We start from the raw sequence: 24,421 nt of genomic DNA, 5'->3' as shown, positions 1-24,421 counted from the left end.
GGTGATAGGATATGTAGCAAAAGCTGCACAAATTAGACTTAAAATAATTCATTGATCGACTGTCCTCACATGATCGTGACAGCGGAAGCGATAAAGAGACACGGTGATCAAGTCACGCGAGGATGATGATATGAGTTGATCAAGAATGAATCAGGCTCCAAGATGTGCGCAGCATTACCCATTTCCCACCCGAGGACAAGATCATACCGCTACTCGCGCAAACGGGAGACAAGGAGAAGGTAAGGCCCGGTGATTACTGCTCGAAAGTAGGAGATCAGGGAGCGATGGGTATTGAGCACCAAGAGGTGAAGAGCGCGTACCCGGTCGCTGAAACATTGGAGTGTCCGCGACCACGCACATGTGTGCAGGTAGAAGGAGTACTTGGTTGTGGTTAAGTAGACCGGCATCGGCCGTACCCGAGAAATTGGTTTGTTCGTACGCATATTGGGTTCAAGACCGCTTATAGCGAATGAATGTAGAGGAAGGCAGCTCGGCGTTTGCCGGGCATGTCTGGAATAGTCATCAACCAGCTTTTCGTCAAACGCGCCAGAAGTTCAGAGCATTACGACTCCGCATGGGCAATCTCTCGTAAATGGTCGCACTTGTCCCTGAAGACTTTGTTCATGCCCTCCCATGTCTGCAGAAATGCTCAACCTCTACCCCTCGAGCGATTTTGAAGATTCAAGTGGTGTTGTCGAGCCCGGGATGCGTATTCATATGCTTGAGACATGATCTTATTCAAGCCCTCTGGCCAGAACATCCGAGTCCGAGAAAATCAATGATGCCTTCAAAGATGAGCGGGGAACTCCTCGATGCGATGCCTCCTCAAGACGAAAATGGTTGCACCCGATAAGAGACCCAAAAGAAAAGAGAGGCAAATTGCGCACACACTATGTCTTGCTTCCAGTCGCGTTCGGATCGCCTCGGTAATGGTCCCAGAACCGTGCGACGGTCCGTTGTGCAACAACATTGCCCTTGTAGCGATATATGAAATAATTGAATAGAGCAAACTCGTCGCGGTCGAGCACATAATCCTTCTGTGCATTTATCTTCTTCCAGAGGCTTGTAATGGCTGCTTCTAAGATGTCATTCGTTGCCTTATCGGTATGACCGTCCCGACCCCGTTCCAAGGCCTGCCGCACTTCGGGAGAAGACGCTGAATCGGCCATTGATGACTAGGAGACCGGAATTCCGGATTCAACAGTTTATCGGCTCGCAAACTTTAGGTGCGGAGGAAAGAAAATAATAATGGTGTATATGAGTGGTGCAAAATTGTGCATTAGTGGCGCGCAGATTGACTGCGGGAGGGAGACAGGAAGTAGAAATATGTTCCTGGGTCCTTTGATAACAGATGAGGGAAAATTTTTTTGGACGGACTGGACTATCTTTGGCAAGCTCCGACCCTCCCAATTTAACAAAGCAGGTGGAGCAGGGGGGCAAGTGGGAGGGTGGGAGGGTGGGAGGGGGGGTTGTTGTGGAGGGCCAGAGAGGAGAAGGGGGGAAATTGCATTGTGCAAAAGGTGGGCAATCATGGATCGTATCTCTGACAAGGCCATGGTGGTGGTAACCAGTACTAAGTAGTAGTAGTTCAGCAGTACTGAAATCGGAATCTTGGAGCCGTCCGTAGCAGGAAGAAATAAAATAAAAGTAATAAAAAGGATGGGTCTGAAAATAAATCCTGATCAGCCAAGAAGCTATTGTTATTCCATACCTACCATTCCCAATTTCACACGAAAAACCACTGGACTTGTTGTGTCGGTTTAAGAATAAAGGGACGTCATAGACATGGGAAGATGTACAGGTCTCAATCATTAGGACCCCTTGACAGGAAAAGCCTTGTATTATTCAGCAAAGTATCTGCACCTGCATAATTACTTGCCTTCTTGATTAGTTGACATCCTGGCATGGGAGAGTGGCTCTACGCTCCCCGGAGCCCTCCTTTCTCCTTCCTACTTACTTCATCCTTCTTTTTCTTTTTTTAGAAGGCTGCATAAGCCAGACATTGTTCATGTTTTTTTGTCTGCACGTAATCTAGGCGACATTTCGGCTGTATAATCTTGGGGTTAAGGCATTCGGAGATTGCATATGGAGAAGCTGTGGGTGTCTCTTCCTCCCCTGGTCATTCTTTAGATTAGAGTTTGTGACCGTTGTGAAAGAGGCGGCGTTGGACCACATGTACTCTACTACTTACTAGACTACTAACTACTATTAGCAGCTGCCGATGCTCGAACCACGAACGTTTCGTGGCAATAGATTGATTGCTACCATGCACGCATTTGGTTTTTCTTGCTTGTTCTATTGCCCATCACCTTTTTTGCTGGGACTGTGAACTGATTCTTCCTGGAAATCACTCAATTGCTCATGTTGACTCGTCGAGGAGGAGGAAAAAGCCAGATCTGGTTTTCTTTTTTGTTGTCTGGCCATGTGGCAGGTGGGGTTTCGTACGGGCTCACCCGCTGTAGCAGCATCAAGACCTAACCCTTGGCGTAACGGCTTTTTTTTTTGTCCTGACCTCGGTTTTTCTCGAGTTGGGAAAGGTGTCCGGTCAAAGGTGGAACTCGACACCACTTCGGAGTACAATAGGTACCTACCGAGGGTTGTGAACTTCAGAATCTGGGCCGAAACAAGCCGCGTAGTGATGATTAGTTGGATGTTGGTAACTTGGTAGTGGTTACGTATTTACAGTCTCATCACCACCGATCGGTGGACGTCCGGTAACTACGGGTAATCCGCCTAGGCACAGCCGGCGCTTGTACGAATTAAGTAAGTCCAGGTTCCGTTTTCCGTCCTTGAAAGTGACGCCCCGACGGTTGCTGATTTGGTTTGTTCTTGATTGACCGACTGACTGACTTTCTTTTTGCCCGGCGAATTCGGCCGGAGTACATACCGTAAAGTGATGGGGGGGCGAGGGAAATTGAAAACGGAGATAGGAAAATCGAAAAAGGGGAAAGGAGAAAAGACAAATTCCAAACTCTGAAGCGTTCGGGAACCTAGGAACTCAGGAAAACTTTATCGGAGAATGAACTACGTAACGCCCTAAACACGGAGAGTTGAACAACCTGATGGACCTGCATGGGCCGATGGAGAGGAGAGAGTCTATCCTTAACCTTTCTGCTCCCAGGATCTCAAGTTATTCATAAAAATTCAGTATACAGTATATACTTCCATCACTTACTATGGACTGCCGCACAGTATCATTCTTATGTATGGTTTGTTTTCTTTTCTTCTTCTTCTTCTTCTTTTTCTTTACTATCTTGTCTTTTTCTTTTCTCTTTTCTTTTTTCTGAGGTTTCTGAACAGGAAACATTCTTCCAGAGTAGCCTTCTCATGTAGTGGCTTGCTATGCGCGGGTTTCCTTCAGGGAAGTTCGAGGAACAGTGGAGGCCAGAGTGAGACTGGGAGAGACTGCTGCTGTCGGGCGGTTCGGAGCTTCTGGGGTCTTGGTTACCACGTCTTCTGAATCAGGACTGTGGAAACGTAAAATTCGCCCACAGACCCGCCCGGTCCGGTGCATGAGTTGAGTGGGGATCAGGCAGTTTGCTGCGAGGCGATTTGGCCGGCGGCAGGCTGGACGGGCGCTTTGGTGAAAATGACTCGCATCTCCATGGCATCAATGCCGCAGTGATGACCAATAATCCTTACATTGCTGACAGGCAAAGCTACATTGTTTTGGTCGCTAATGTTGCAGATAGCCAAACAGCTACAGACATTTAGTTGTAGTGTCTCAGTATTCAATTACTACTACCAACCGCTAAGTAGTTATGGGAACTGGGCATGACTGGAATATTTCCTCAGTCCACTATCAGGTTCAGTTTCTCTCCGCTATTCATGTTTTTCGCCCTCCGAGTGATAGGTCAGCATTGACAGTGAATCACAGACGCGCAAAGTCTAAACTGTGCCGACAAGCAACAAACCTGCAAGTACTCGTGGATGTAACCGGCAGCAACCTACGGAGTAGTGTATAATCTAATAATCAAACCCCGTTTACTCGTATGATCAGGGGTCCTGTGTTCCCAAGCGACCCCGTACCGGCCGGATGCAGGCAATCAGAACCCTGGCAATTTGCTGTTATGGGTCTTGGCTAGTGTGTGGCTCTTATCTCCCTTTTAAGTTCTCTCTCTCTCTCTTTCTTCAACGGGCTTGCACCAGGTCGGAAAGGGTGCACGGCGTTATGCTAATGCTGGCTAAACCCCAGAAGTACCCAGGGTAGTCAGAGCTCTGAGTCCTACTACTTACTCCGTAGAACTTAGGTGTTACGTATCGCCGTTCAAAGTCGCTGAACCACTGATTGTCCCATACCGGTGCAGTTAAATACTGTTTGCTCTGCCGTTAACCGTGCCACATGTGTTCAACTGCCCTGTATGCGTACTTCCTGATCTTTGTGGTTTTGTCTTTCTTCTCTAAGTTACTTACTGCCCCCCTTTGTTGCCTTCTTGCTTCCATGCAAAATCGAACACGTCGCGCTATGTCGTCGTCGCCTCGAGACCGACAGGCCCCACTACAATCTCAATTAGTAGCATTGCAGTCATTTGAACTTAAACTGCTCTGGTGTAGCAAGCTTGGTTTCTGCCTCGAGGTTGGGGAATTTGGCTTGTTTCCATGTAATACAATTGCCATGCTCTAACCCAAGCTTTCCAGCCTCCATTAGACGAATCTATCCAAACCCAGAATAAGTGCATGGTAGATATCATCTGATCATGGGCTTCGACGACAGAAACCGCGAAAGTAATTTGACGGATGCCGGACTTGTCTCTGCCATTGAGGGGTCAGTTTAACATCGGAGGTTGATCCAGGAGCTACTTTGAGGTACGGAGCCGTAGTCGGAACGCCATTCGAGTTTTGGCGGCCAAGATAGATATCAGCGTAAGATGTATACAGTATGGTCGACTGGAAAAGCCTGGTGAGAGTACTTGGAAGCTCATTCATTCCCAGGCAGGATGATACATTGTCCCTTGAGACCATTATCAGAAAGGGAACGTGTTATACACTATACAGATAAGCCTGTCAATAGCTATATCAAAAGATTGTACACCGCCACAATTGCGCGACCTATTTATTTTATTTTCTTCGTCAACTGGTAGATACCTGCTCGGGCAGGCATGTGCAAACATTTCAATATGACCTGAACCTGTCATCTATCCATCGACTTGCTTGGTGGCCCAATTAGTTGCCGTTCCATACCAGTGACTAATCCACCTGGCTGTCAGTTCAAACTACGTACCTACTAAAATCGTAAATTAGCCGAGCGTGATTACCCGTACCTCCTAGTTCCGCAGGCGGTAAGTTAATCGCTCCCGGGAACCGAAGTTCAATCTTTCGCCCCGCTAAACCCTTGCATTTAAACAAAATCGCTTGAGCTTCAAGAATCAAAGCGGTCAATGTCATAATGGTTTATTATTTCACATCGAATGTGATCCAGCCGTCAGCTTTCATCTATGTTGGCAAGGATAAATTTGAAAGTACGCGGTGGCCATCCCATGTGAAATATGTTGTGCTGAAAAGCTAACATAATGCTCGGACAGATGAGGACTTAATCAGATTCGGCTTAGAGAGCGATGTCTGGTAATACAGCCTTGTCCTATTCTGCCAGAAAGGCGCACGAAGTGGGTGCTAATGGTAGTGTTTATCTTGGCGTCTCTGTTAGGGTTTGTCTTCCCTCATCGCGCCGCAATATAGTTCCTGAAGACTGCCTAACTCAGTCTCTAGTTCCACGTGGATAATTTATCAAGTGCACATGTGTATCTCCGTCTCCGTGACGGAGAATCTTGGGAGCAGATTCCTCAGGCGCTTCTAGAAGATTGCGCCCAGCTAACGAAGGCGAATTCAATCGAAGGTCAGACTTGAGTCGTTATAGGCAGATACCGATGAGAACAACAAGCGAATCAACGGTGGGCACTGAACAAGCTTATAGGGAACAAGAAGGACAACATCACTGTGATATATACACCTTGGTCCAATTTGATGAAGGATGGATCCATGGCAGCTGGCCAGGTCTCTTTCCACAACCATAAATTGGTCCGCAAGGTGTTCGTTCGGCAGCGAGAAAACCCCATTGTCAATCGTCTAAACAAAACCCGTGTTGAAAAATTTCCCGATCTCAAAGCCGAGAAAGACGAATTCCTGAAAAAGAAAAACAAAGAGGAACGCAAAGTGAGAGAGGAACAACGGATCAAAGAGAAACAGGAAAGGAGAGAACGTGATCAGCTGAAATGGCAGAAAGAGCATGCCTATGATGACCTAATGAGCGAAGAGAACGTTCAAGCAAGCAGCAACCAAGATCGGGACTCTGACTTCTATGATGACTTCATGTGAAGCAGAGGGCTTGGGCAGTGGACTGTGGACTCGTCTCTGGAACTCTACTATCGCTTGTCGCATGCTCTACCTTCGGGCAATGCAACCACACCCCCTGCTCATTGTCGACGCCCCTTCAGGGTACATCAGCGGGATATAGAAGTTTCTTATTTCGTGGTCACGAAACCCTACACCAACTGACTGGGAAGTACGAGGCCTAGAACTGGTGAAAACACTCAAGGTTCGCATATCAGAAATAGAGCTATGGCGCTGGTATTGAAGAATGGCTGGAAACTCCCATGTTTTCTGTCGCCGTTTCGCAAATTACAGTGGGGTAAATGTGGATTTCACTTAAGGGACACCCCGATGTGCATACAAGCTGTACATCGCGTGGAACTCGGGATATCATAGAGAGAAAATGGGTTTTAGTATAAATGTAGCATGGGCCACCATATACATTAAAGGGAAACCCAAGACCCACATTAGGTACTTTCGTAGAACTGGACCATACTGTCGGGTGTGGTAACTCGGCGTAGCTAAGCGAGCGCTGCGGACTGCGGAAGCAGCCTCCCTGCGCTAGCGATGTTGACAGCTATGGTCAGTCCTTCATCACAGCACCCCTGCGCAACAAGTACATTGTCTAAAACACCTGCCGCAAATACAAGCTCGACTCATTTGAGTACTTACTCTCAGAAAAAAGAAAATGCCTGAAGGTTTGTCTTCAATTGTGCAGATACGCAACCCTCTTCACTCCCGACCCTTTACGCTAAAACCCCCACCCCAGGCACAAAGTCAAAGAACAAAAAGAAGGCCAAGAGTGCTGTCGGACCCAAGGATATAGGAGGCAATGCTTCTAGTGAATGCCAAGGCAGTATTCATGATAGAGCTCTCAAGGACACCCAAGAAACCGCGCAAACAAGCGTAAGCCCGGGCACCTCTACTCTCCCTACCCTCAATGTCCACTTGAGCTAATTATCGGCGAGATAGGGAGTTTACAACGATGAGCCTGATAGTATCGACTCTCGGACGAACGAAGACAACATAGGCGAAGACAAGCCAACCCCTGATTTACCGACTGAGACGACTGATGATGGAACAATTACCTCTGCTAGCCACTCGACTAAGCTTACAGGTTATGAAAGCCATGCTACTAGCTCTGAGACTTTTCAGTCCAATGAACGGTTTGATGCGCTTGTTCGGGACCGGGACACTCTGCGTGCGGAAGTGACAGACATGCGCAAGTCATTGGAGGAAATCCAGTCGAAACATCATGCGGAGATGGAAGCTCTGCAAGAGAAGCTAAATGACGCCGAAAGCAAAAAAGACCATGCAGAGTTGCAATTCCAGAAACTGCTGGAAAGAGTGAACACAATCAAATCTCAACTTGGCGAGAGACTGAGGGAAGATGCTGTATGACCTACACCCTCGTGTCCCGATCGGCTGTTACGGCATGCTAACAAATAGTAACTCATGGCAGGAAGAACTCGCTCAAGCTAAATCGAAGATCGAGGAGTTGGAGGAGGAAATTTCAAGCATCAAGGATGAATACCAAGCTAGGTGTGGTGAGCTCGAGCTGTTGTCTGAGGATAATAAAAAAATGTTCCAAGAGCTTTCGACTCTGCGAGATCGCACAAATCTGTCCCAGCAGAACTGGCTGAAAGAGAAGGAAGAGCTCCTGGAACATGGAAACTATCTTCAATCAGAGTTCGAGCAAGCAAAGGAGGCCATGCACAACTGGGAAGTTCTCGCTATGGAAGAGCGGTCTATCAGAGAAACTCTCGAACAGAGGATGGTTGATCTGGAGGAAGAACTTGGAAGCGTCAAAGATGCCTATGAGAAAGCATCTACAGAACGTGACTCTCAAGTGGCTGCGGTAGACGGACTGCAGCGAGCTTTGCAGGAAATTCAGACAGGTGAGCATGTCAATCATTTTTGAAAGAACACAACAATACTAATGATCAACAGCACGGAAGCAAGAGCTTCGTGAGTTGGTAGAGAACTCTGATGCTCAGCTCGAGGAACTGAAGCAGAGCCTTCAGGAAGCAAGCAGAAAAGCGTCTGAGGCCGAGAAATCATTTCAAGACGCTCGATCTGAGCTCGAAAGAGTGCGGCCATTTGAGAAGGAGGTCAAAGAAAAGAATTTATTGATAGGAAAGCTAAGGCACGAAGCGGTGACGCTCAACGACCACCTGACAAAAGCTTTGCGGTTCCTCAAGAAAGGCAAACCGGAAGACAACGTGGACAGGTGTGTCCTTGTATTCTAATGCTGTTCGTCGAGATGCTTTAGCATGAACTAATTTATCTCTAGACATATCGTGACAAATCATCTTCTACATTTCCTTGCTCTTGACCGGTCGGACCCCAAGAAATTCCAAATTTTGCAACTCATTGCTGCGCTCCTCGGATGGACCGATGGTAAGTAGATTATCATTACAATGTGGTCTCACTTTTATCATTATGACTGACGATCTGCATAGAGCAGCGTGAGCAGGCCGGACTGGCGCGTCCAGGAACATCGAGCATGTCCGGCAAATTGAGAGTCCCAAGTACAACAATGCATCGTACACCAAGCAGTCAAACCTTGGCATCAGAATTACTTGACAACGGAAATGCAAGTAAAGAATCATTGGCGGAGTTGTGGTCCAATTTCTTGGAACAGGAGTCACAGTCAGCGGAGATGGCACATTCGAAGTGAAACTAGGTCGGCATTTAGGACTAATGGTCTATGACCCCTGGCCTGATTACTGTTCCTGTGTATATGAATTGGGTCTTTGGCATACCCTGCTTGTTGCTGGATCTTGTACCGCGTGCTAGCATGAGATAAGCTATGCCATATCATAGTTAAGGCTGCTGCCCCTTTCTGATAGCACAAGCCCCTCAGTGATACTCACCGCCAAATATTCTGCCGCAACTATTCACCGAATTGTCAATCCGACGATCAAGGTTCCTTGCATACCATGAATTGCTTAGCGACACCGCGTGTACATCTCCCCTTCAAGAATAGAATTCTCTCGCGCAAATTCTACTACTCCTCAAGAATGGCTTCCAGCGCTGGTAAGATCGTCGGTTCTATCGAAGCGAGGCTTCCTTCTACTGACCCCGAGTGCAGTGCACAAATTCCGCCCTGTTGTAGTCTCAGGACCGTCAGGAACCGGAAAGTCGACTCTCCTGAAGAGGCTTTTTGCCGAATTTCCGGACACATTCGGCTTCTCGATCTCGCGTATGTAAATTACCTTGCCTCCTGTTCATTCCTATACACCACACTGTGTCCGACTTTTCCGCCCAACCTCACACCTCCCCCCCCGCTTCGGAGGCAGAAGGTCTAGAGCTCTGACGCATCTCCCCTTCAGATACCACGCGAAGCCCCCGTGCCGGTGAGCAAGATGGACGCGAATATTATTTCACAACAAAGGAAGATTTTCTCGACCTGGTCAGCAAGAATGGATTCATTGAACATGCGCAATTTGGCGGCAACTACTATGGCACCAGTGTTCAAGCTGTGAAGAATATTGCGGAGCAGGGTCGAATCTGTATTCTTGATATTGAGATGGAGGTATGTTGCTCCTCCCACAAGCGCTGGATCGGGCACCTCAGACGAACGTTGCTGACATTACATCGTTTTCGTAATAGGGCGTGAAGCAGGTGAAACGCACTGACCTCAATGCGCGCTTTCTGTTCCTGGCCCCTCCCTCGGTGGAGGAACTGGAGAGGAGGTTGCGAGGGCGAGGAACTGAGACGGAAGAAAGCTTAAACAAGCGTCTTACCCAGGCGAAGAACGAGCTCGAGTATGCAAAGGAGCCTGGTGCTCATGATAAGATAGTCGTTAATGACGACCTGGAAAAGGCTTATGCTGAACTGAGGGACTTCATTGTCAAAAGGGAATAGATTCGGTGCCTAGCTTTGGTGTGACGGGCACGTCTACTATCTATCTGATAGACGCTCATAACGATTATATAGCATACTTGGATGTTCTTGTTGATATAGATCAGGGCATACGGAATGATTACAGTGCTACCTATCTCATGCATTGACCACTGGTCCACACTATCCATCTCACTGGAGGCAAGAAAACTAAATACATGAAAACGGCAATAGACGCTTAGCGCTTCGTTGCAAGCTTTAACTTAATTTGCAATGGCGACTCCGTAAGGAATAGACGATTAGTCAGGTCACCCAACCCTCACAAAAGATGTTGCATGACAAGGTGTACGATGAAGGAATTGTCAAGTTAAACAGGATATCTGTAGAAGTATGCCGAGAAGAAGTTGGTGCTATGAGATTAAAACATTAAGGAAATAAAAGAAAAAAAAAATTCACCCTAATTGGCTCAAGGCCCACGACTGATTCACAAAGCAGCAAGGCCTAGCAATCTTCTAAACCCTATTAATAGCCATTCATGGTCATGCGTTGCGAGTTGCGGCTAAGCTCCCTGTCCGCGGAGGGACTAATGGGCCTGCTGCTACCAGGATGGCCGCCAGCAGCACTGCTCTCCTTGAGAGCCAGAAGTTGCTTAGCACGGAATGTCTCGTAGTGAATCTGGCTTGTTGTCTCGATAAGATCCTGAAGGTGGGTGCGGGTAAGGAAGTTCCGGAGATAGACGAATTCGCAGTGATTCTCATCCTCAACGTTGATAACACCCCAACGATTTTGGCGGCCACGAACCTGCTGGCCGTTGACAACGATCGTGCGTTCACTGCCGACTACAGCGAATGGAATAATGTCCTATTCTGACATTAGAGGGAGAGATACCACGGGATCTGAGACGGCGGCTGACCTTGATTTGAGCATTGACTGCACGTTCTTCATCATCAAGCTCATCGTTGTCGTAGGGGTACATTTTCAGATTGTGAAAGGTAAACTCCTCTTTGATTCTTTCCTTGAATGCCTGGCGTTCCTCAAGGGTAAGCGAGTCGGCTTTAGCGATGACAGGAACCACGTTGACAACATCGGAAAGCTTCTTCAGGACGACGATGTCGATTGGCTTGAGGCTATTTCAAGAATCTATTAGTTTCCAGGCGGTTAACGTCAAGATTATGAGACTCACGCATGACCAGATGGCTGGATGAAGAAGAGACAGCAGTGAATGCGGGTATCTTGAATATAGCGATCACGCTGAGCAGTGAGCTCCTTTCGGAGGTATGCGGAGTGTTGATCCTTGATGTACTTGACAATGGGATCCCAGCTAACCAATACGACCTGTTAGTTTGACTTCTGTGACTGGGATCAATTGGCCCGGTTACCATCTGTCATTGTTGACCTGATCGCCATAACCCGGGGTGTCGACGATGTTTAGCCTGAGACGTACGCCATTCTCCTCAATGACTGAAGTGCCAATCATTAGTCTGATGACCAGGCAGATCAGCAATGGGCAGAGGACATACTATGCGAGACGGTCTGGATCTCAGTAGTCGAACGAACGGGTTCGTTGGGGGCCAGGCGACCCTTGGAGTCCATCAGGTGAGACGCGAAGATAGTGTTGATCAAGGTCGACTTTCCTAAGCCGGTTTGTCCTATGCATGTATATCAGTGTACGCCGCACATAGGAGGTACGGCTGTCCCCGGGCATGCAGAAACTCACCGACGCACATCACATTAAATTGAAATCCACGCTTCAAGAGCTTCCGCTCAATCTGAGAAGTGATACTGTCGAAACCGACATGACTACGGGGGAAGACGGACGCAGGGGTAGAGTTCGCCGCGGCAGCCATTGCGCTGGAATGGAGAGAAGATGGAAAAGGAGTGGGGTGTGGAGAATAGGTTGATAGTGGTCGTAGATAGTAGATTGGTATCTAGATAGCAGGAGTAGCAGCCTCCAACAAAGTGTCGGTGGGGGAGGACAGGGAAGAAGCAGGGAGCGAGGCCGAGGTGAAAAAGAGAGGCGAACAGCAGTTCTCCAACGAGAGGACAAGGTGGGAGGAAGAATTGGAGGAAGGAACGAGACTGATGAAACGAACAAGGGGAGAAAGAGAGGAAGAGAGGGAAAGATGGACTAATGGACTGATGGATGCATTCCCCTTAAGTTCCAGTGTTCCCTCTGAATTGCCGTTGTTGTCGCGACTCAGGGGAACCGCTAGTCCCAACACAGATTAGTGGCTCTCCAGACCCCAATCGGGCCATCCGCCGCCAATTTGAAGCTTCAACTGAAGATTTATTTGTTTCCGCATTGAATTCATTTTGCCTATCAGTCCTGACGCACCTCCCCTCGTCCAGTGTGCGCCTTTCCAACACTTCCCCGTCGAGATCGTCCGCAGCCTCCCAATGACCTTACGACTACTCTCCTCCCGTCTCTCCGCCCAGGGGCCAGTATCCCAGGCTCAGTTCTTTTCTCCAGCTCTCGCCAACGCCGCAGCCGATCGCTGGTCTCAATTCACAATCAATGCCTCTGCAATGGCGCAGTCTCTCCTGAGGCCGGCTGCCTTTTCGCTAACCTTCCCTGGGATTCTGACCGACCTCTGGGAGTCTGTCCTCCGTGCCGTCCCGAAGAAGAAAACCTCCCATATGAAGAAACGTCATAGGCAGATGGCTGGCAAAGCATTGAAGGATGTCAGGAGTCTTAGCACCTGCTCCGGCTGTGGTCAGATCAAGCGCGCACATGTTCTGTGCCCGCACTGTGTTTCGAGTAAGTTTGATTATCGTGAAGTGTGGCTGAAGGGTCCGTCTCATCAGCTAATCTCATCTTCAGGTATCAAGAAGGAATGGGGCCGCAAAAATGCCGAGTGAAGCGACAAGACGAGGAAGCTCAGAGTGACGATAGATGTTTGATTTATGTTTGGCTGGGCTTGTATAACTATCGGGTCCATATGATATGTAGGATAAATGCTGCATGGCATTCGGCGTTTGGTCAAATTAAGGGTTCATGTTTCACTTCAAGTTCTTGTCCGATTTATCTTGATTACCCTTTTTATTGTTACCGTGTATCTAAAGGATCGTATTATGCACCTGTCCTTCAAAATGATGGGGAAACCTTATGACATAAGGTAATGGTAGAAGTGACTTGATGTTCCGCGTACCCGCTATTCATGATCTTATCCAACCGTCCTGTGAGATTGTCCCGCAATGACTGTAGTTTAGTCTTGCATTTTCATCAGTACCCAGCTCTTGCAGCTAGCGCCCATCCCCCTTCTCGCAACCTGCTTCTATCGGTCCCTGCCTGTCAAGAACCGATGCATTGACTACACAATCTGTCATGGTAATGTGCATATTGAAAACCGACATTTCTTTGCGAGCCTTGATTCTAACACGAAAACTGGAGGTTCTAGTCGAAACAATACCTTTCCTGCGGTTCTGCAGACAATGGTTCATATATCCGAGTACATATGCCACTTGTGCAATAATCGTGCTAACACTTCTGCATAGCACACCCTACCGACATCTACGGGCTGGCCGTGACTGACAAGTTCTGCTTCTCAGCCTCTGGATCCTCTTCTCTCAAAGTCCATTCGACCCTCGATCCCGAATTCCCGTTAATCCAGTCCATTGATGACGCCCATAAGCTTGGCTGTCACCATGTCGTCACCAATCTCAGGGGATCACGAGCAGCTAGCATTGGGTTTGCGGGGGAGATCGCGATCTGGTCCTGCCACGACAATGTCTGGTCTAAAGATCGTACCGCCTCAGGCAAGTAACTCTTGCTGTCTGCCTAGCTTGCTTAGACAAATGCGAAAGCCCTATTAACCTAGCCTTAGTAAACCCGACTGGGTCTGCGGGCATCTGGGCAATTGCCTTGTCCGCGGACGGGCAATATCTTGCTGGTGTGAGCCAAGATGGACACGTCAAAGTCTGGGACCTGAACGCAAATGGTGAAGAGATTCGAGACTACGAAACTAAGGGTAGTTTCGGCACCTGCATAGACCTGGTAACACGCGAAATTATCCTTTGTCGCTGATGGAAGCTCATATTACCCCATAGTCCGCAGATGGTCGATTCCTTGCAAGTGGACATGAAAATGGTAGCGTGTACATCTTCAGTACAGAAACGGGTCGCATGCCATTCAGCTTATCTGGTAAGAGACTCGACTCACTTTTATCACTCCAAGGTGCAAATATATTAACGACTCATTATATTAACACTCAATAGGCCTAGTGAAACCTGTCAGAGCAGTTGCTTTCTCTCCAGGAGGGAAGTTCCTTGCTGCTGCGGGAGATTCGAAGGTTATCGTGTTATATGACACATCGTCTGGTGAACAAGTGGCCAATCTATCAGGTCATGCAGCGTGGATTATGTCTCTCTCGTGGAGCAATACGGGAGAATATCTTCTTAGCGGGTAGGTACACCCGTAGTACGCCTGCTAGCAGTGATACTTACAGCGGACAGCTCTTTCGATGGAAAAGTCAAGGTGTGGTCAATTGACACCAGGGCATGTGTAGCCACTCACTCCGAAACCGAGAAGTCTATCTGGAGTGTGAGATGGCTGCCGAAAATCGGCCGCTCGGAAGGATTTGCCACTGCGGGAGCAAGTAGAAGCATATCGTTCTACCGCGAGGCCACGGGTGGCTGATCTTTAGAAAATTGACTAAAGCTAACTAAGTGGCTCTAACTTATGGAAAGTGTCCTTCAGCCGCCCGATTTTCCAAATCGCTTGCCAAATGCCCGGGGGTGATGCGGCTTCGCTGGGAGTCCATCTTCCCGCATACAGTTAGTTTTCCTGCAGCATCATCCGAGTCGTATTCATAAGCATGTATCATCAAGCATTTCTGTCTTGTCCAGTAGCTCGTTATTTCATTGTTTCGACGAACAACTTCCGCATCCTCTTCAGGAAACCCCCAAAATCGCGATCTTCATTTACGATATCCAGTTCCCGTTCTAGGGCTTCTCGATTGATCTTGGGTCGCGTGTGGAAGACATCATAGTCCCGGCTCGCGGTTCCAAGCTCAAACCAAGCCTCAGCGTCCCAGTCTTTCTCCAATAAGTGCGTGTAAACGAACTTCAACCGATCCTCGCGGCCCGCTCCCTCAATTCGTAAGCAGAGATAATCTTGCCAGAAAACCAATTCAGGTATGTTGAGTCGAGCCTGTGTATCTAGATATTTAGCGTGGGACTTCTGCGCTTCCAGTCTTTGGTTAATCGTTTTCTGAGTCTCGTCGATTTGCTGCTTCAAGCGATCGCGCTTAGCAAGCCGAGAGTCGCGTTCCAAGGTGACGGAGGAGATGGCCGCGTGCATTTCCGCGGCTTCGGCGGCCTCCTTCTGTAGAGTCTGCTGATGGGTTTGTGCTTTCAAGTCAAGGATCTCGATATCCCTGTGTCTCATGCGCTGATCCTCTGGGAGCCGCGATTTAGCAAAAGGATGTTCGCGTTCCAACGCGTCAGATTGGCGTACTTACCCTGAAGTTCTGCTAATCCGCTTTTGAATTGATTTCTCTCCTCCAGAACTTGTTTACGGCCCCGCTCGATGAAGGCATCGAAACGAGCTGTAAATTGAGCCATGCGATTCCGTAGGTCCTCAAATCCGAAGTTGATGCTAGGCAATGAGTCGGCCATCGACGGCGCATCAGCCGACGTGAGAGGCGGGCGCATGCCACTTGTCGACAGCGAGGGATCGAACGTGGTATTCATTGTTTGTAAGGAAATTGACGAGCGAGCCAAGAGCGAGCGGGGGGATGATCACGATATGAAATCGGGCAACGTAGTTGTTTTCACCAGGATATCCACGGACGGACACTAGGATGTCGGCACTTGTTGCGGCGCAACCGCCGGGTCACAAGCTTGGCATTGATGAGCCTAGTACCTACTATCTTTTTTTCCCTAGCCTTGCGGTATCTTGCAAGGCCGAACCATCTCGTAGAGTTGCATAAGAGACCTTCTTTTTTATGTCACTGACGCATGGTTATTGACTTGCCGGCTGCTTGAAGCCGCTTTCGATTCTCATTCGTACTCACCCATGCACTCGTGTTTATCTCACTTTGAACAAATAATTGGGATCAGTGTTGCTCGATATGCTCACGACTAGACAGCCCCAGGTAGAACATGTTACCTGGAGCAAGAACGGACCAGATGGATGAACAACTCTTAGGTGCGCTACAATATGGGCACTTGGGACGACCGAAATACATTTCAGAGACCCAGACTTGGCTGTTTCCACGGACATTGGCCCCAAGTAAGCCGCCCCGGGCCAAAGATATGCCTCTCTAGGCGAAGACTGACCCTCTCCTATTCAAAGCTTTCCCCATTGCTTACGCCGGTGTCAATAAGCATGCCGTCAAATCGCCTTTGACCGCACCCCAGTCATCCCTGATTGAAAACAAGGGCCTTCTACCTCACGTTTTCCCCGAGTTAGCAGCCTGTTGGCCTCTTGCGTCTGAAGAGAATGCTTCGCACGTCATCACGACATCCAGTGAATTATGTGATCCCTCGGTCTCCTCCCTGCTCGACTTCGGTTACGCCGTAGATTTGGAGAATAGCGAGTCAGGTGCCCGTGGAGTACCCATCGCGATCATCGCATCAGGAGAATGCGGAAATGTCGTTTCTTTCCGAAAACTCGAGGAAAATACAATTGAGTTAAAATGCGAAACAACACAGAAGGCGCGTGTTTCCTCCATCGGAAATACTGAAAGGACCGACTGGTCTGTAAGAGGTGCTGCTGTTCGCCAGATCTGTTTCGCTCGCCCAGTCGAGGAGCAAGCGACATGGATGGCGGCTCGTTTACCTCAATTTACGACTATCTTCAGGCCACAGTACCATCGGAATCCCATCCCTTCACCGGTTGCCCGGATGCGCGATCATAAGCTGTCATTTGAGTGCTGCATGTCTCGCCTTGATGCTAATCCTGTGGTGGAAATCTCCATCTCACAAACCGGAGGGTATGCGCATGCAGACGTCACCTTTAATCCTTGGTATCAGAAGCAAATTGGTATTGTCGACGTGCGAGGAGGATGGAGTATATGGGACCTGTCTGGTCGACATAGTAAAAACAGGAGTAGTTGGATGGCCGCATGTGTGAAGACTGGCTCATTGCCATGGCTAGATTTCGACGATAGCCAAGACAGTGATGACCGCCCTCATCACGACGGATGGGCGGCTATCGAATGGGTGAGAGATGTCAACAGCTTTATTGTATGTGATCGGCGCTGCCTGATGTTATATCGAACGCAAAACGGTCAGGTCTGCCCATATCCAATCGAACTCGGTTTGAAGAGAAAGTCCGAATGGATCCTAGACATCAAACGCAGCGCCAGCAACGTGTCCCATGTCTTCATTCTGACAACATCCCGAATATTTTGGCTGGCTGTTGCATCCGCGTCAGATCTAGCCACCGGCGACTCGAGGCCTGCGGTGTTTCCTCAACTGTCATGGCGCCATTTTCGAGACTCGGGAGACACGACAATGCGACTTCATTCTTTCCTTATACATGAAGGTAATACTCACCAGCACGGCAGGCTTTTACTCGGGCTTAACTTCATGCTGACAACTGATTATCAGACCTTCATCTCATGCTCTATTCACGGCTTAATCCATTCACACTTGTCTTTCCTTGTTCTTATGTACATGACACTGAGGCAGAAACCATAACCCTACATGACCCTTTTATACTAGACATTCCACCGTCTGATATCCCTTCAGATCACCAGCTGTCGCCGAACGGTACGCAATTCTCAACGCTCATTTTCAGAGCAACTGGCCGTCTGCCACTACCAATCAGCAACGAATCCAGCGTTAGAGCCAGCATTCTAAAGCTCTTTGCATTGGATTCACATCTCTCTGTGCAAGAATCTGTGTATATCGGATTTGCTCGTGACAGTGCCGCAGATGGAGACCCACTTCCACTGGGTGTTTTGAAAGCCAAAAGGCGGGCTCCAGGGACTCAATCAGTTGCCTTTGGAGATGACTTCGTGACGCATGACTGGGACGAGTCGACTTCACGGAGTGGCGTCTTAACTTCAGATGCCGCAATGTCTAATATCACACCACTTACAATTCCGCAGTGGACCCTGGATTATACACGGGTCTACGCTGTTGCAACCAGCAGGCTGGGACTATCATCGAGTAGGGGAGGTGCAGGGAAACATGTTAGCAATAGCCTTGACAAGGTGATCCAGCAGCTGGAGGTATTGCTTGCAGATGCTGAAGCTAGTGGCCAATTCAGAAATCAGACTGGGTAAGTTTAAGAGTTCGCTCTCCTTGAACCTTTACTTTGCAAAAAGAGGCTTACCATACGCAAGGCTCGAGATTCTTGGTGAGCACTCAGTGTTGAATGATATCGATCGAAATGCGCACGAATGGACAGCATTCTGGTCACGAACGGTCAAGAGCCGTCCAGGTCTACTCAACCTCGTCTATTTCGCGAACCAAGTCTCCTATATCTTCACATCGATCACTTTAGCTGATGTCAATCGACCCTTGAGTCCCACCACACTATATGAGGAATTGGTCGGGGAATGGCTTGGGTATTTACCGCCCAACACACCTGGGCGCACACGATTCATGAAAGAACAGATCATCCGGAGTGTGGTAGCGGATTTGATTCTAGCACAATTCAGTATAAGGTGCGCGGTACCAGGACATGGTTTCAGGGATTTTGAACAAGTTGGTTCACAAGTGTCATCCTTACCTGCAAGAAGCTCAAATGAAAATGAGGAAAGCCTATCAGCTGCTATATCTGAGCATAGCGACGAAAGCGCATTTCCCAGCAGCATGGCGAGCAGGCTAGCGTGCGAGCTAGACGAGAGTGAGCAAGAAGACTTGTCGCTAGCATCCACCGGTTTATCGGCTATCACCACCTTCAAATCTGAGCAGGCAATGAATCCAGGCATATCAGACATCCTGCAGCATTGGCAACCTGGAGCCAACCCAGCCGAATACAGCTGGCAGCGAAATGTAGCAGGAACTCAGGCAACAATAGCCACTACTCCCAAGCGTCGGCGATCACGAAGGACGGTCTCGCTGCATGGCAGTCAACAAGATGGCTCAATCGCTCTTCCCACACCTGTCGTCGCCACTGACACAACTCGGACATGGGGTAGCCAGCCAGAAAACCTTCAGCCTCCTAGTTTGCGATTGCATAGCAGTCAAATGGTAGACGAGAGCGTATCGATGACGCAAATCGAACGCGGTATGTTTGGTGGTCGCGAGACTGGGCAAAAGAATTCGGTGAAGGCAAGGAAGAAGAAGCGGGCAGCGGGCTTCTAGGTGCCAATGAATCTGCCATATGTGTTTTTTAAGCATGTACAGTATTCATGTAGTTCTTTTAAGCCGGTCACGATATCCGCCGCGATAAATACTCGCACTGACAAGATGAGCGCTTATTGCGTTTTCTCTTTTTGTGCATCGACTCCCGTATATAAATAGACTGACGGAGCTGTACTCCGAGTCTATTCTTTGTCAATCTATCTCAATATTCCCCCTCCTACCTGTTTTTTTCGACCCGAATCAAAGACAAAAAGAAAAGGGGAAGAAAGTCGACGGTAAAAATATCCACCTTGCCTCTTTCTCCCTCTTCTTATTCGGTGAGCTGTCAACCTGTACGAGCAGAACTCAGGTACCATACGGAGTACAAAAATTGCCTTTTGCCCCACAAGATAATTTACCCCTCCACCTTGCGTCTCCAACTTGGGCCCCGCCATCATTATCTATCCTTATTTACAGCATTGCGAATTCTGCTTTCCCAAAGAGCCGGAGCTTCTACTCCGTACAGGCTGCTTAATTTAGTCTCTGAGCATCACTGAACTAAAGAAGAGGCCAGCCGGGACGAAAAGAAGAATCAATCATTGAATCATACCCTCACCGCCATTCTCCCTCTTATCTCTATTGATTTGACACGCCTTTACCCAGGCCATCATGTCGGACCACCAATACAAATTCGACGTCACCATGAGCTGCGGTGGCTGCTCCGGAGCCGTGGAACGAGTCCTTAAGAGACTTGAAGGTATATCCAGCCTTGTTCCTGTTTCTGCTTCCGCCTTCTTTTTCTCTCTCTTTTCCCTGTGTCTCTCCTTGCTTTTTTCCTTTCGGGTCCATGTGCTCTTTCTCTCTCCCCTCCCTGGGCACGCTTTCAAAAACTAAGGACGCAATAGGTGTCAAGTCTTTCGATGTGAGCCTGGAGTCGCAAACTGCGACTGTTGTGACGGACTCCTCCGTGTCCTACGAGACCGTGTTAGCGACGATCAAGAAGACCGGGAAAGCAGTCACCGGTGGTAATGCGGATGGGCAGCCCCAGAGTGTCTGAACGTGTCATTTAGCGAGAAATAGAGGTCAATAGGTGACAGTGGTTCTCGGGAATGGTCTTGATTGGGACGGACTGCACTTTCATTTTTTTCTCGGCTTGCTTTTCATCTTAGACGTTCTCTTTTCCCGGGTCAACACCTGCGAACAAGATCTGTTTTATGAACTAGTCATACACGCCAATAACGTCATGGAGGGCAGTAGGCCTTCTCGACCTATTACTTGTATTGTTGTAGAATTGGGTATCATGCATGCTGCATCTGTAAGAATATATATGTATGTACATCACCAATGAAATTTACACTGTGAATGAGAACGAACAAGTATCAATCCACGATAACAATGGCTCTACCATCCGGGATTGAGGGGCGAGGTCGTTCAGACTCTCTTAAATATGTAGGATAGGATGGTTCCTGGGTTCGTAGGCCGTAGCGCTGAAGCTCAGGTAAGTCTCTGTCGCAATTGTTTCGGTTAGCTTATGATCATTTAGTAGACTTTGACGAGTCGAGGGCTGCCCATACCGTGGAAGCACTGGTGCTCCTTCATAACGTCCGTCGGTGTAGCGCATTGCGGATATCGAAGCTTCTTGCATTCCGCGATAGCGCTGACTTCCGTCATCGACTACGCCGTATCTCTGAAAAGTGGAACTCCCCCTGGGGTTCGCTTGAACAAGGTCGGGGAGGACTCGTAATCCTGGCTCAGCCTGTTGGTTAACATGCTGACTACCGCGGGCAAGGTCAACCCTGCCAGGTCCAGGGCGGGTATCTAAAGCGTGGATTGCCTGAAGACGACGTTCCGGCACATACTCCAATGGTTCGGAATTACTCAGATCAATGGCACGAACAAAGTCTTCAGCATAATGGCCCTTTCTCTGAGACATCTCTTGCGAAGCAGGAGCATAAAGTTGGTTTTTGTCACTCCAAGCATCTGGCTGTGTTTCTTCCACCTCGGGCAGCCTGAGGCGATTATTATCGCGCCTGAGCACCCGCGGGCCACGATTGTTTTCTGCCATGCCAATGGTCTGAATGGGCGCTAGCCCTTCATTCTTTCTACTCTCGACGATGGCATACCGCAAGGATGGCGCAGCACGGGATTCGGCCGGAGATCTGTAGTGAGTGGGTATCTCACTTGAAAATGTATTGCATGCGGCACTACCAATGTTGTGGAACGACATGCGACGTGGGATCGCATCTTCCCTGAAGTTAACCCGGTGGGTATGGGGTGGATATAACTTATCCTCGGGCTGACGATCAGTAGTATAAATGGAAACAACTGGGGCTGCATAGTTCCTACGGAGAGAAGGATTTTCTTGAACCGAACCTCTTCCCGGGGAAATATATGTCGAAAGAGCCGACTGCTCCCCTGGATGAGCACTCCCCACAATAGCAGAAGGGAAACTCTGGCGGGAATTCTCTGTTTGTGTCAGGTCATAGACTGCGGTTCGTCTGCGCTTTGCTGTTTGATATTGGACGGTCTCATCAATTCCACGACGAGGGGCTTCCCGAAGAGGTAAACGAGTGGGAGTTACAGAGCGTATTGCAAATCCTCCAGACATCCTCTTGGTAAGCTTCTCCACCAGGCCACAATTGGAGCGTCCTGGTTCCACGGGAAACGGGTTCTCTATAGAGGGCAAGGCGCGATCCTCCGGGTGTGAGATAGTCCTGCTGTGTGGGTGTTCCAGACGCCTCTGCTGTCCAATCGGGTGTCCAGATACGATTCTATGGCTACTCACAAAGACAGGGCCATTCGCTGGTTCATCATTGGGAATAATCCGATTTACTCCCTGTGGAAGCTGTGCTCGATCCAGGGGGGGTCCACTGGACTGGGGTGAGAATCTGTTTACCTGGTATGGTCTCTCGGTTGCCTGAAGCAATGCATACGGCAGCTTAAGAGTCAGCATAATGATTGTTCAGGTCGCTGCGTTGGCAGAATTGACTCACATGATGATCTAATGCATTATTCGCCAGTGTTCTTCTCGGCGCAGTGCTAGATATTTCCACATCATTCGTCATCTGGGATGGGACAGATAACATTTGTCTATCCTCAACATGGTAGAACATCGACTCTGAACCAAGGCCGGCTGTCTCTTGTAACGACCGTCGACTAATCAATGGTTGTTGGATGGCGGGTGAGTTTCCCGCGGGTTTGCGTGGATTAGCACCGTCTGTTACATTTCTATACCTGTTAATAGCACGGTCCCACGCTTGATACCGGCTGAATCCACGACGATCAAGCCTGTCATTCCTAGGGATTTTAGGAACGAAACGGAATCCAGGCGGTGCTTCCTCATCCGATATATCCAGCCGAGCTTCGCGTAGGGTAGACGCGACATATGTGACTGGATTTGTATGTAGTTCTTCAGCCCGCGGATGGCTAGAGACAACTACCACACTTTGTCCACGATTGAAGGACTGCATTGCCTCTTCCTCCGTGTCACTGTCTTCGTCATCGGATATCACAATGACCTCACGGAAGACATCCTCAAGAACGATCTTTCCATTCTCATCGTCACCCCTCCATTCAACCAACTTGGCTAAAGTAGGCTCTTCGACGACGCTTCTCGCCTCGTGAAACGACGTTGCTTTCAATAAATGATCGTACTCGGTGTAAATATGACGTATATGGGCTACGACTGCTAGCTGGGCGCGGCGGGCCAAAGGCAACTCTACCGCCGTGCCCACCTTCCGCTGACCCTGGACATTAACTTAGTAATCTTCGCCCTGTAACGTCTACTTTCCTGCTTTGAAGGTGGAAAGATTCGATTGAGGTTGTGATCTACATACCTTCTGGAAAGCAGTTTTTATGATTTGATTCAGGTCATTATCTGGGATATTAGGAAAGAGATCCTTGATTACATCCCTCGCCTCAGTGTTGATGGTCGTCTGAGACGCATCCGAGTTAGCACGTTTGCGAGACTTGTCGATACCCACGGTCTGAAATGGCATTGCTTTCCCTGTTGTTGTAAGATGGAGTCCCAGATCCATGCAGACTCTTGCGACAACTGCACTGGGAAAGTGATATCCTATCCGATGAACATGCTGAGAGAGGTTGTGTGTGTGCATATGCGGTGTTGTCTATCAAGTGAAAATTAGAACAACGAAGCGTGGGCTGATGGCAAAGAAGATGATAAATAGAACAACATGGCTGTCAGTCGGCATACCGAAACAGCAAACACCTTCAAACTGTCCTTTCGACAGACTTCCTTACAGGCAGTTGTGAGCTGAGGATTTCCTGCCGGAATGAAGGTGTAACCGGGAGGGGCTTTTGCTTCGAACGATATCTAACTTGATTGTCAAAAATGCCCGTGAGATGTGAGCAAGACCAAGAACATACGACACTTCGAAGTTTTTTCTTCTCCTGTGTGACAGATTCCAGAATCACTTTATGTTTGCGCGCTGTTTTTTTGACATTTCTGCTCGGTGCACGCCTGGCAAAGACCGATGTGGCTCTCCCTGATACTCTGGCCATGATGCTGAAGGAGTCTTCTCACGTCTCTACAGGAGACAATCCTTCATTTTACCTGCATCAGTTTAATTCGTTCGCGCACCAACTGCATTAATTGACAGCCCAGCGAGGGAAACTTGACAGGACTATCATCAGACGGAGGGGGGTCCAAGGTGGGATAATGCCCTGTTGTTGAATGAAAGGAGAGAAGGTGATGAGACTGGTTAGCCAAATCACATATTTCTACGCAACAAGGCACGCGCGGTGGTACTCCGCAGCAGCAATAACGGCTGGTCCCCCAAAAGAAAGTCCGATGCACGCGGCACGAGGAGCCAGAAATATCGAAAGAAAGACCAGCTTGAAATGAGGCCAAGTGAAATAGCACGTAGGTGATACTCGAGTATAAGGAAGAAGAGTGAGCAAGCAGGCTGGGCGGAGCATGCAGATAGACAGATGGGCAGACAGACAGACAGACAGACAGACAGGTGGGAGAGCAGTACGATAGTAGTAAGCTAAAGAAGCCCGACCCAAC

The 24,421-nt window shown here is 48.8% G+C and overlaps 11 protein-coding genes across 11 annotated transcripts; 6 read left to right on the top strand and 5 right to left on the bottom strand.

The window, feature by feature from the left end:
• Positions 1-890: 890 nt before the first annotated feature.
• Positions 891-1,169, bottom strand: BP01DRAFT_290547 (uncharacterized protein; the record flags this gene model as incomplete). Its single annotated transcript, XM_025571612.1, has 1 exon — positions 891-1,169. One exon carries the CDS (start codon positions 1,167-1,169, stop codon positions 891-893), a length of 279 nt encoding a protein of 92 aa, XP_025433677.1.
• Positions 891-1,782, bottom strand: BP01DRAFT_408977 (uncharacterized protein; the record flags this gene model as incomplete). The annotated part of the gene is made up of 1 exon (XM_025578839.1): positions 891-1,782. A coding segment is annotated over one exon (585 nt), but the record flags the coding sequence as incomplete, so codon positions are not given.
• Positions 1,783-5,386: 3,604 nt separating this feature from the next.
• Positions 5,387-6,738, top strand: BP01DRAFT_335117 (putative DUF814 domain protein; the record flags this gene model as incomplete). Its single annotated transcript, XM_025573183.1, has 4 exons — positions 5,387-5,459; positions 5,523-5,557; positions 5,707-5,833; positions 5,912-6,738. The coding sequence occupies 4 exons, from the start codon at positions 5,387-5,389 to the stop codon at positions 6,310-6,312; spliced, it is 636 nt and encodes a 211-aa protein (XP_025433675.1). The 3' UTR covers positions 6,313-6,738.
• Positions 6,739-7,138: 400 nt separating this feature from the next.
• On the top strand, positions 7,139-10,176 carry BP01DRAFT_371900 (guanylate kinase; the record flags this gene model as incomplete). The annotated part of the gene is made up of 8 exons (XM_025576698.1): positions 7,139-7,212; positions 7,446-7,701; positions 7,769-8,204; positions 8,257-8,536; positions 8,600-8,706; positions 9,329-9,511; positions 9,642-9,844; positions 9,922-10,176. The coding sequence occupies 8 exons, from the start codon at positions 7,139-7,141 to the stop codon at positions 10,174-10,176; spliced, it is 1,794 nt and encodes a 597-aa protein (XP_025433674.1).
• A 111-nt stretch (positions 10,177-10,287) lies between these two features.
• aspD (septin aspD) lies at positions 10,288-12,300 on the bottom strand. Its single transcript, XM_025574374.1, has 6 exons — positions 11,870-12,300; positions 11,673-11,801; positions 11,532-11,613; positions 11,336-11,473; positions 11,066-11,279; positions 10,288-11,013 (listed from the first exon to the last, which is right to left on the bottom strand). The coding sequence occupies exons 1-6, from the start codon at positions 11,997-11,999 to the stop codon at positions 10,675-10,677; spliced, it is 1,032 nt and encodes a 343-aa protein (XP_025433673.1). The 5' UTR covers positions 12,000-12,300; the 3' UTR covers positions 10,288-10,674.
• Positions 12,301-12,441: 141 nt separating this feature from the next.
• On the top strand, positions 12,442-13,273 carry BP01DRAFT_354210 (mitochondrial 54S ribosomal protein bL32m). Its single transcript, XM_025574373.1, has 2 exons — positions 12,442-12,910; positions 12,974-13,273. Exons 1-2 carry the CDS (start codon positions 12,679-12,681, stop codon positions 13,009-13,011), a joined length of 270 nt encoding a protein of 89 aa, XP_025433672.1. The 5' UTR covers positions 12,442-12,678; the 3' UTR covers positions 13,012-13,273.
• A 62-nt stretch (positions 13,274-13,335) lies between these two features.
• Positions 13,336-15,212, top strand: BP01DRAFT_335106 (SKI complex subunit WD repeat protein SKI8). Its single transcript, XM_025573182.1, has 7 exons — positions 13,336-13,480; positions 13,551-13,587; positions 13,648-13,908; positions 13,977-14,146; positions 14,200-14,293; positions 14,368-14,554; positions 14,605-15,212. The coding sequence occupies exons 1-7, from the start codon at positions 13,478-13,480 to the stop codon at positions 14,786-14,788; spliced, it is 936 nt and encodes a 311-aa protein (XP_025433671.1). The 5' UTR covers positions 13,336-13,477; the 3' UTR covers positions 14,789-15,212.
• On the bottom strand, positions 14,604-15,905 carry BP01DRAFT_313673 (kinetochore Spc25 family protein). The gene is made up of 2 exons (XM_025572513.1): positions 15,612-15,905; positions 14,604-15,549 (listed from the first exon to the last, which is right to left on the bottom strand). The coding sequence occupies exons 1-2, from the start codon at positions 15,841-15,843 to the stop codon at positions 15,005-15,007; spliced, it is 777 nt and encodes a 258-aa protein (XP_025433670.1). The 5' UTR covers positions 15,844-15,905; the 3' UTR covers positions 14,604-15,004.
• A 155-nt stretch (positions 15,906-16,060) lies between these two features.
• BP01DRAFT_313672 (uncharacterized protein) lies at positions 16,061-19,512 on the top strand. The gene is made up of 4 exons (XM_025572512.1): positions 16,061-16,384; positions 16,448-17,641; positions 17,707-18,382; positions 18,447-19,512. Exons 1-4 carry the CDS (start codon positions 16,255-16,257, stop codon positions 19,411-19,413), a joined length of 2,967 nt encoding a protein of 988 aa, XP_025433669.1. The 5' UTR covers positions 16,061-16,254; the 3' UTR covers positions 19,414-19,512.
• A 110-nt stretch (positions 19,513-19,622) lies between these two features.
• Positions 19,623-20,675, top strand: BP01DRAFT_354207 (copper metallochaperone ATX1). Its single transcript, XM_025574372.1, has 2 exons — positions 19,623-20,149; positions 20,298-20,675. The coding sequence occupies exons 1-2, from the start codon at positions 20,062-20,064 to the stop codon at positions 20,447-20,449; spliced, it is 240 nt and encodes a 79-aa protein (XP_025433668.1). The 5' UTR covers positions 19,623-20,061; the 3' UTR covers positions 20,450-20,675.
• Positions 20,676-20,677: 2 nt separating this feature from the next.
• BP01DRAFT_313665 (DUF2293 domain-containing protein) lies at positions 20,678-24,357 on the bottom strand. The gene is made up of 6 exons (XM_025572511.1): positions 23,779-24,357; positions 23,606-23,725; positions 23,229-23,519; positions 22,386-23,138; positions 20,967-22,330; positions 20,678-20,898 (listed from the first exon to the last, which is right to left on the bottom strand). The coding sequence occupies exons 1-6, from the start codon at positions 23,911-23,913 to the stop codon at positions 20,772-20,774; spliced, it is 2,790 nt and encodes a 929-aa protein (XP_025433667.1). The 5' UTR covers positions 23,914-24,357; the 3' UTR covers positions 20,678-20,771.
• Between the last annotated feature and the right edge of the window lie 64 nt (positions 24,358-24,421).

The sequence above is a fragment of the Aspergillus saccharolyticus genome (assembly GCF_003184585.1).
Source record: "Aspergillus saccharolyticus JOP 1030-1 unplaced genomic scaffold BP01scaffold_6, whole genome shotgun sequence".
Lineage (NCBI taxonomy): Eukaryota > Fungi > Ascomycota > Eurotiomycetes > Eurotiales > Aspergillaceae > Aspergillus > Aspergillus saccharolyticus.
This window is presented reverse-complemented; position numbering and strand designations above follow the sequence as displayed.

Coding starts and splice junctions, on each gene's coding strand:
- BP01DRAFT_313672 (XM_025572512.1), top strand. CDS start 16,255: ATGTTACCTGGAGCAAGAACGGACCAGATGGATGAACAACTCTTAGGT. Junction 16,385..16,447: donor TCCACGGACATTGGCCCCAA/GTAAGCCGCCCC, acceptor TCCTATTCAAAG/CTTTCCCCATTGCTTACGCC. Junction 18,383..18,446: donor CAATTCAGAAATCAGACTGG/GTAAGTTTAAGA, acceptor ACCATACGCAAG/GCTCGAGATTCTTGGTGAGC.
- BP01DRAFT_313665 (XM_025572511.1), bottom strand. CDS start 23,913: ATGGCCAGAGTATCAGGGAGAGCCACATCGGTCTTTGCCAGGCGTGCA. Junction 23,139..23,228: donor TAAAAACTGCTTTCCAGAAG/GTATGTAGATCA, acceptor GTTAATGTCCAG/GGTCAGCGGAAGGTGGGCAC. Junction 20,899..20,966: donor GGAGCACCAGTGCTTCCACG/GTATGGGCAGCC, acceptor CAATTGCGACAG/AGACTTACCTGAGCTTCAGC.
- BP01DRAFT_354207 (XM_025574372.1), top strand. CDS start 20,062: ATGTCGGACCACCAATACAAATTCGACGTCACCATGAGCTGCGGTGGC. Junction 20,150..20,297: donor AGTCCTTAAGAGACTTGAAG/GTATATCCAGCC, acceptor AGGACGCAATAG/GTGTCAAGTCTTTCGATGTG.
- BP01DRAFT_313673 (XM_025572513.1), bottom strand. CDS start 15,843: ATGAATACCACGTTCGATCCCTCGCTGTCGACAAGTGGCATGCGCCCG. Junction 15,550..15,611: donor CGGATTAGCAGAACTTCAGG/GTAAGTACGCCA, acceptor CGCGGCTCCCAG/AGGATCAGCGCATGAGACAC.
- BP01DRAFT_354210 (XM_025574373.1), top strand. CDS start 12,679: ATGGCGCAGTCTCTCCTGAGGCCGGCTGCCTTTTCGCTAACCTTCCCT. Junction 12,911..12,973: donor GTGCCCGCACTGTGTTTCGA/GTAAGTTTGATT, acceptor TCTCATCTTCAG/GTATCAAGAAGGAATGGGGC.
- BP01DRAFT_335106 (XM_025573182.1), top strand. Junction 13,909..13,976: donor TAAAGATCGTACCGCCTCAG/GCAAGTAACTCT, acceptor ACCTAGCCTTAG/TAAACCCGACTGGGTCTGCG. Junction 14,147..14,199: donor TCGGCACCTGCATAGACCTG/GTAACACGCGAA, acceptor ATTACCCCATAG/TCCGCAGATGGTCGATTCCT.
- aspD (XM_025574374.1), bottom strand. CDS start 11,999: ATGGCTGCCGCGGCGAACTCTACCCCTGCGTCCGTCTTCCCCCGTAGT. Junction 11,802..11,869: donor ATTTAATGTGATGTGCGTCG/GTGAGTTTCTGC, acceptor ATACATGCATAG/GACAAACCGGCTTAGGAAAG. Junction 11,474..11,531: donor CAGGTCAACAATGACAGATG/GTAACCGGGCCA, acceptor CGTATTGGTTAG/CTGGGATCCCATTGTCAAGT.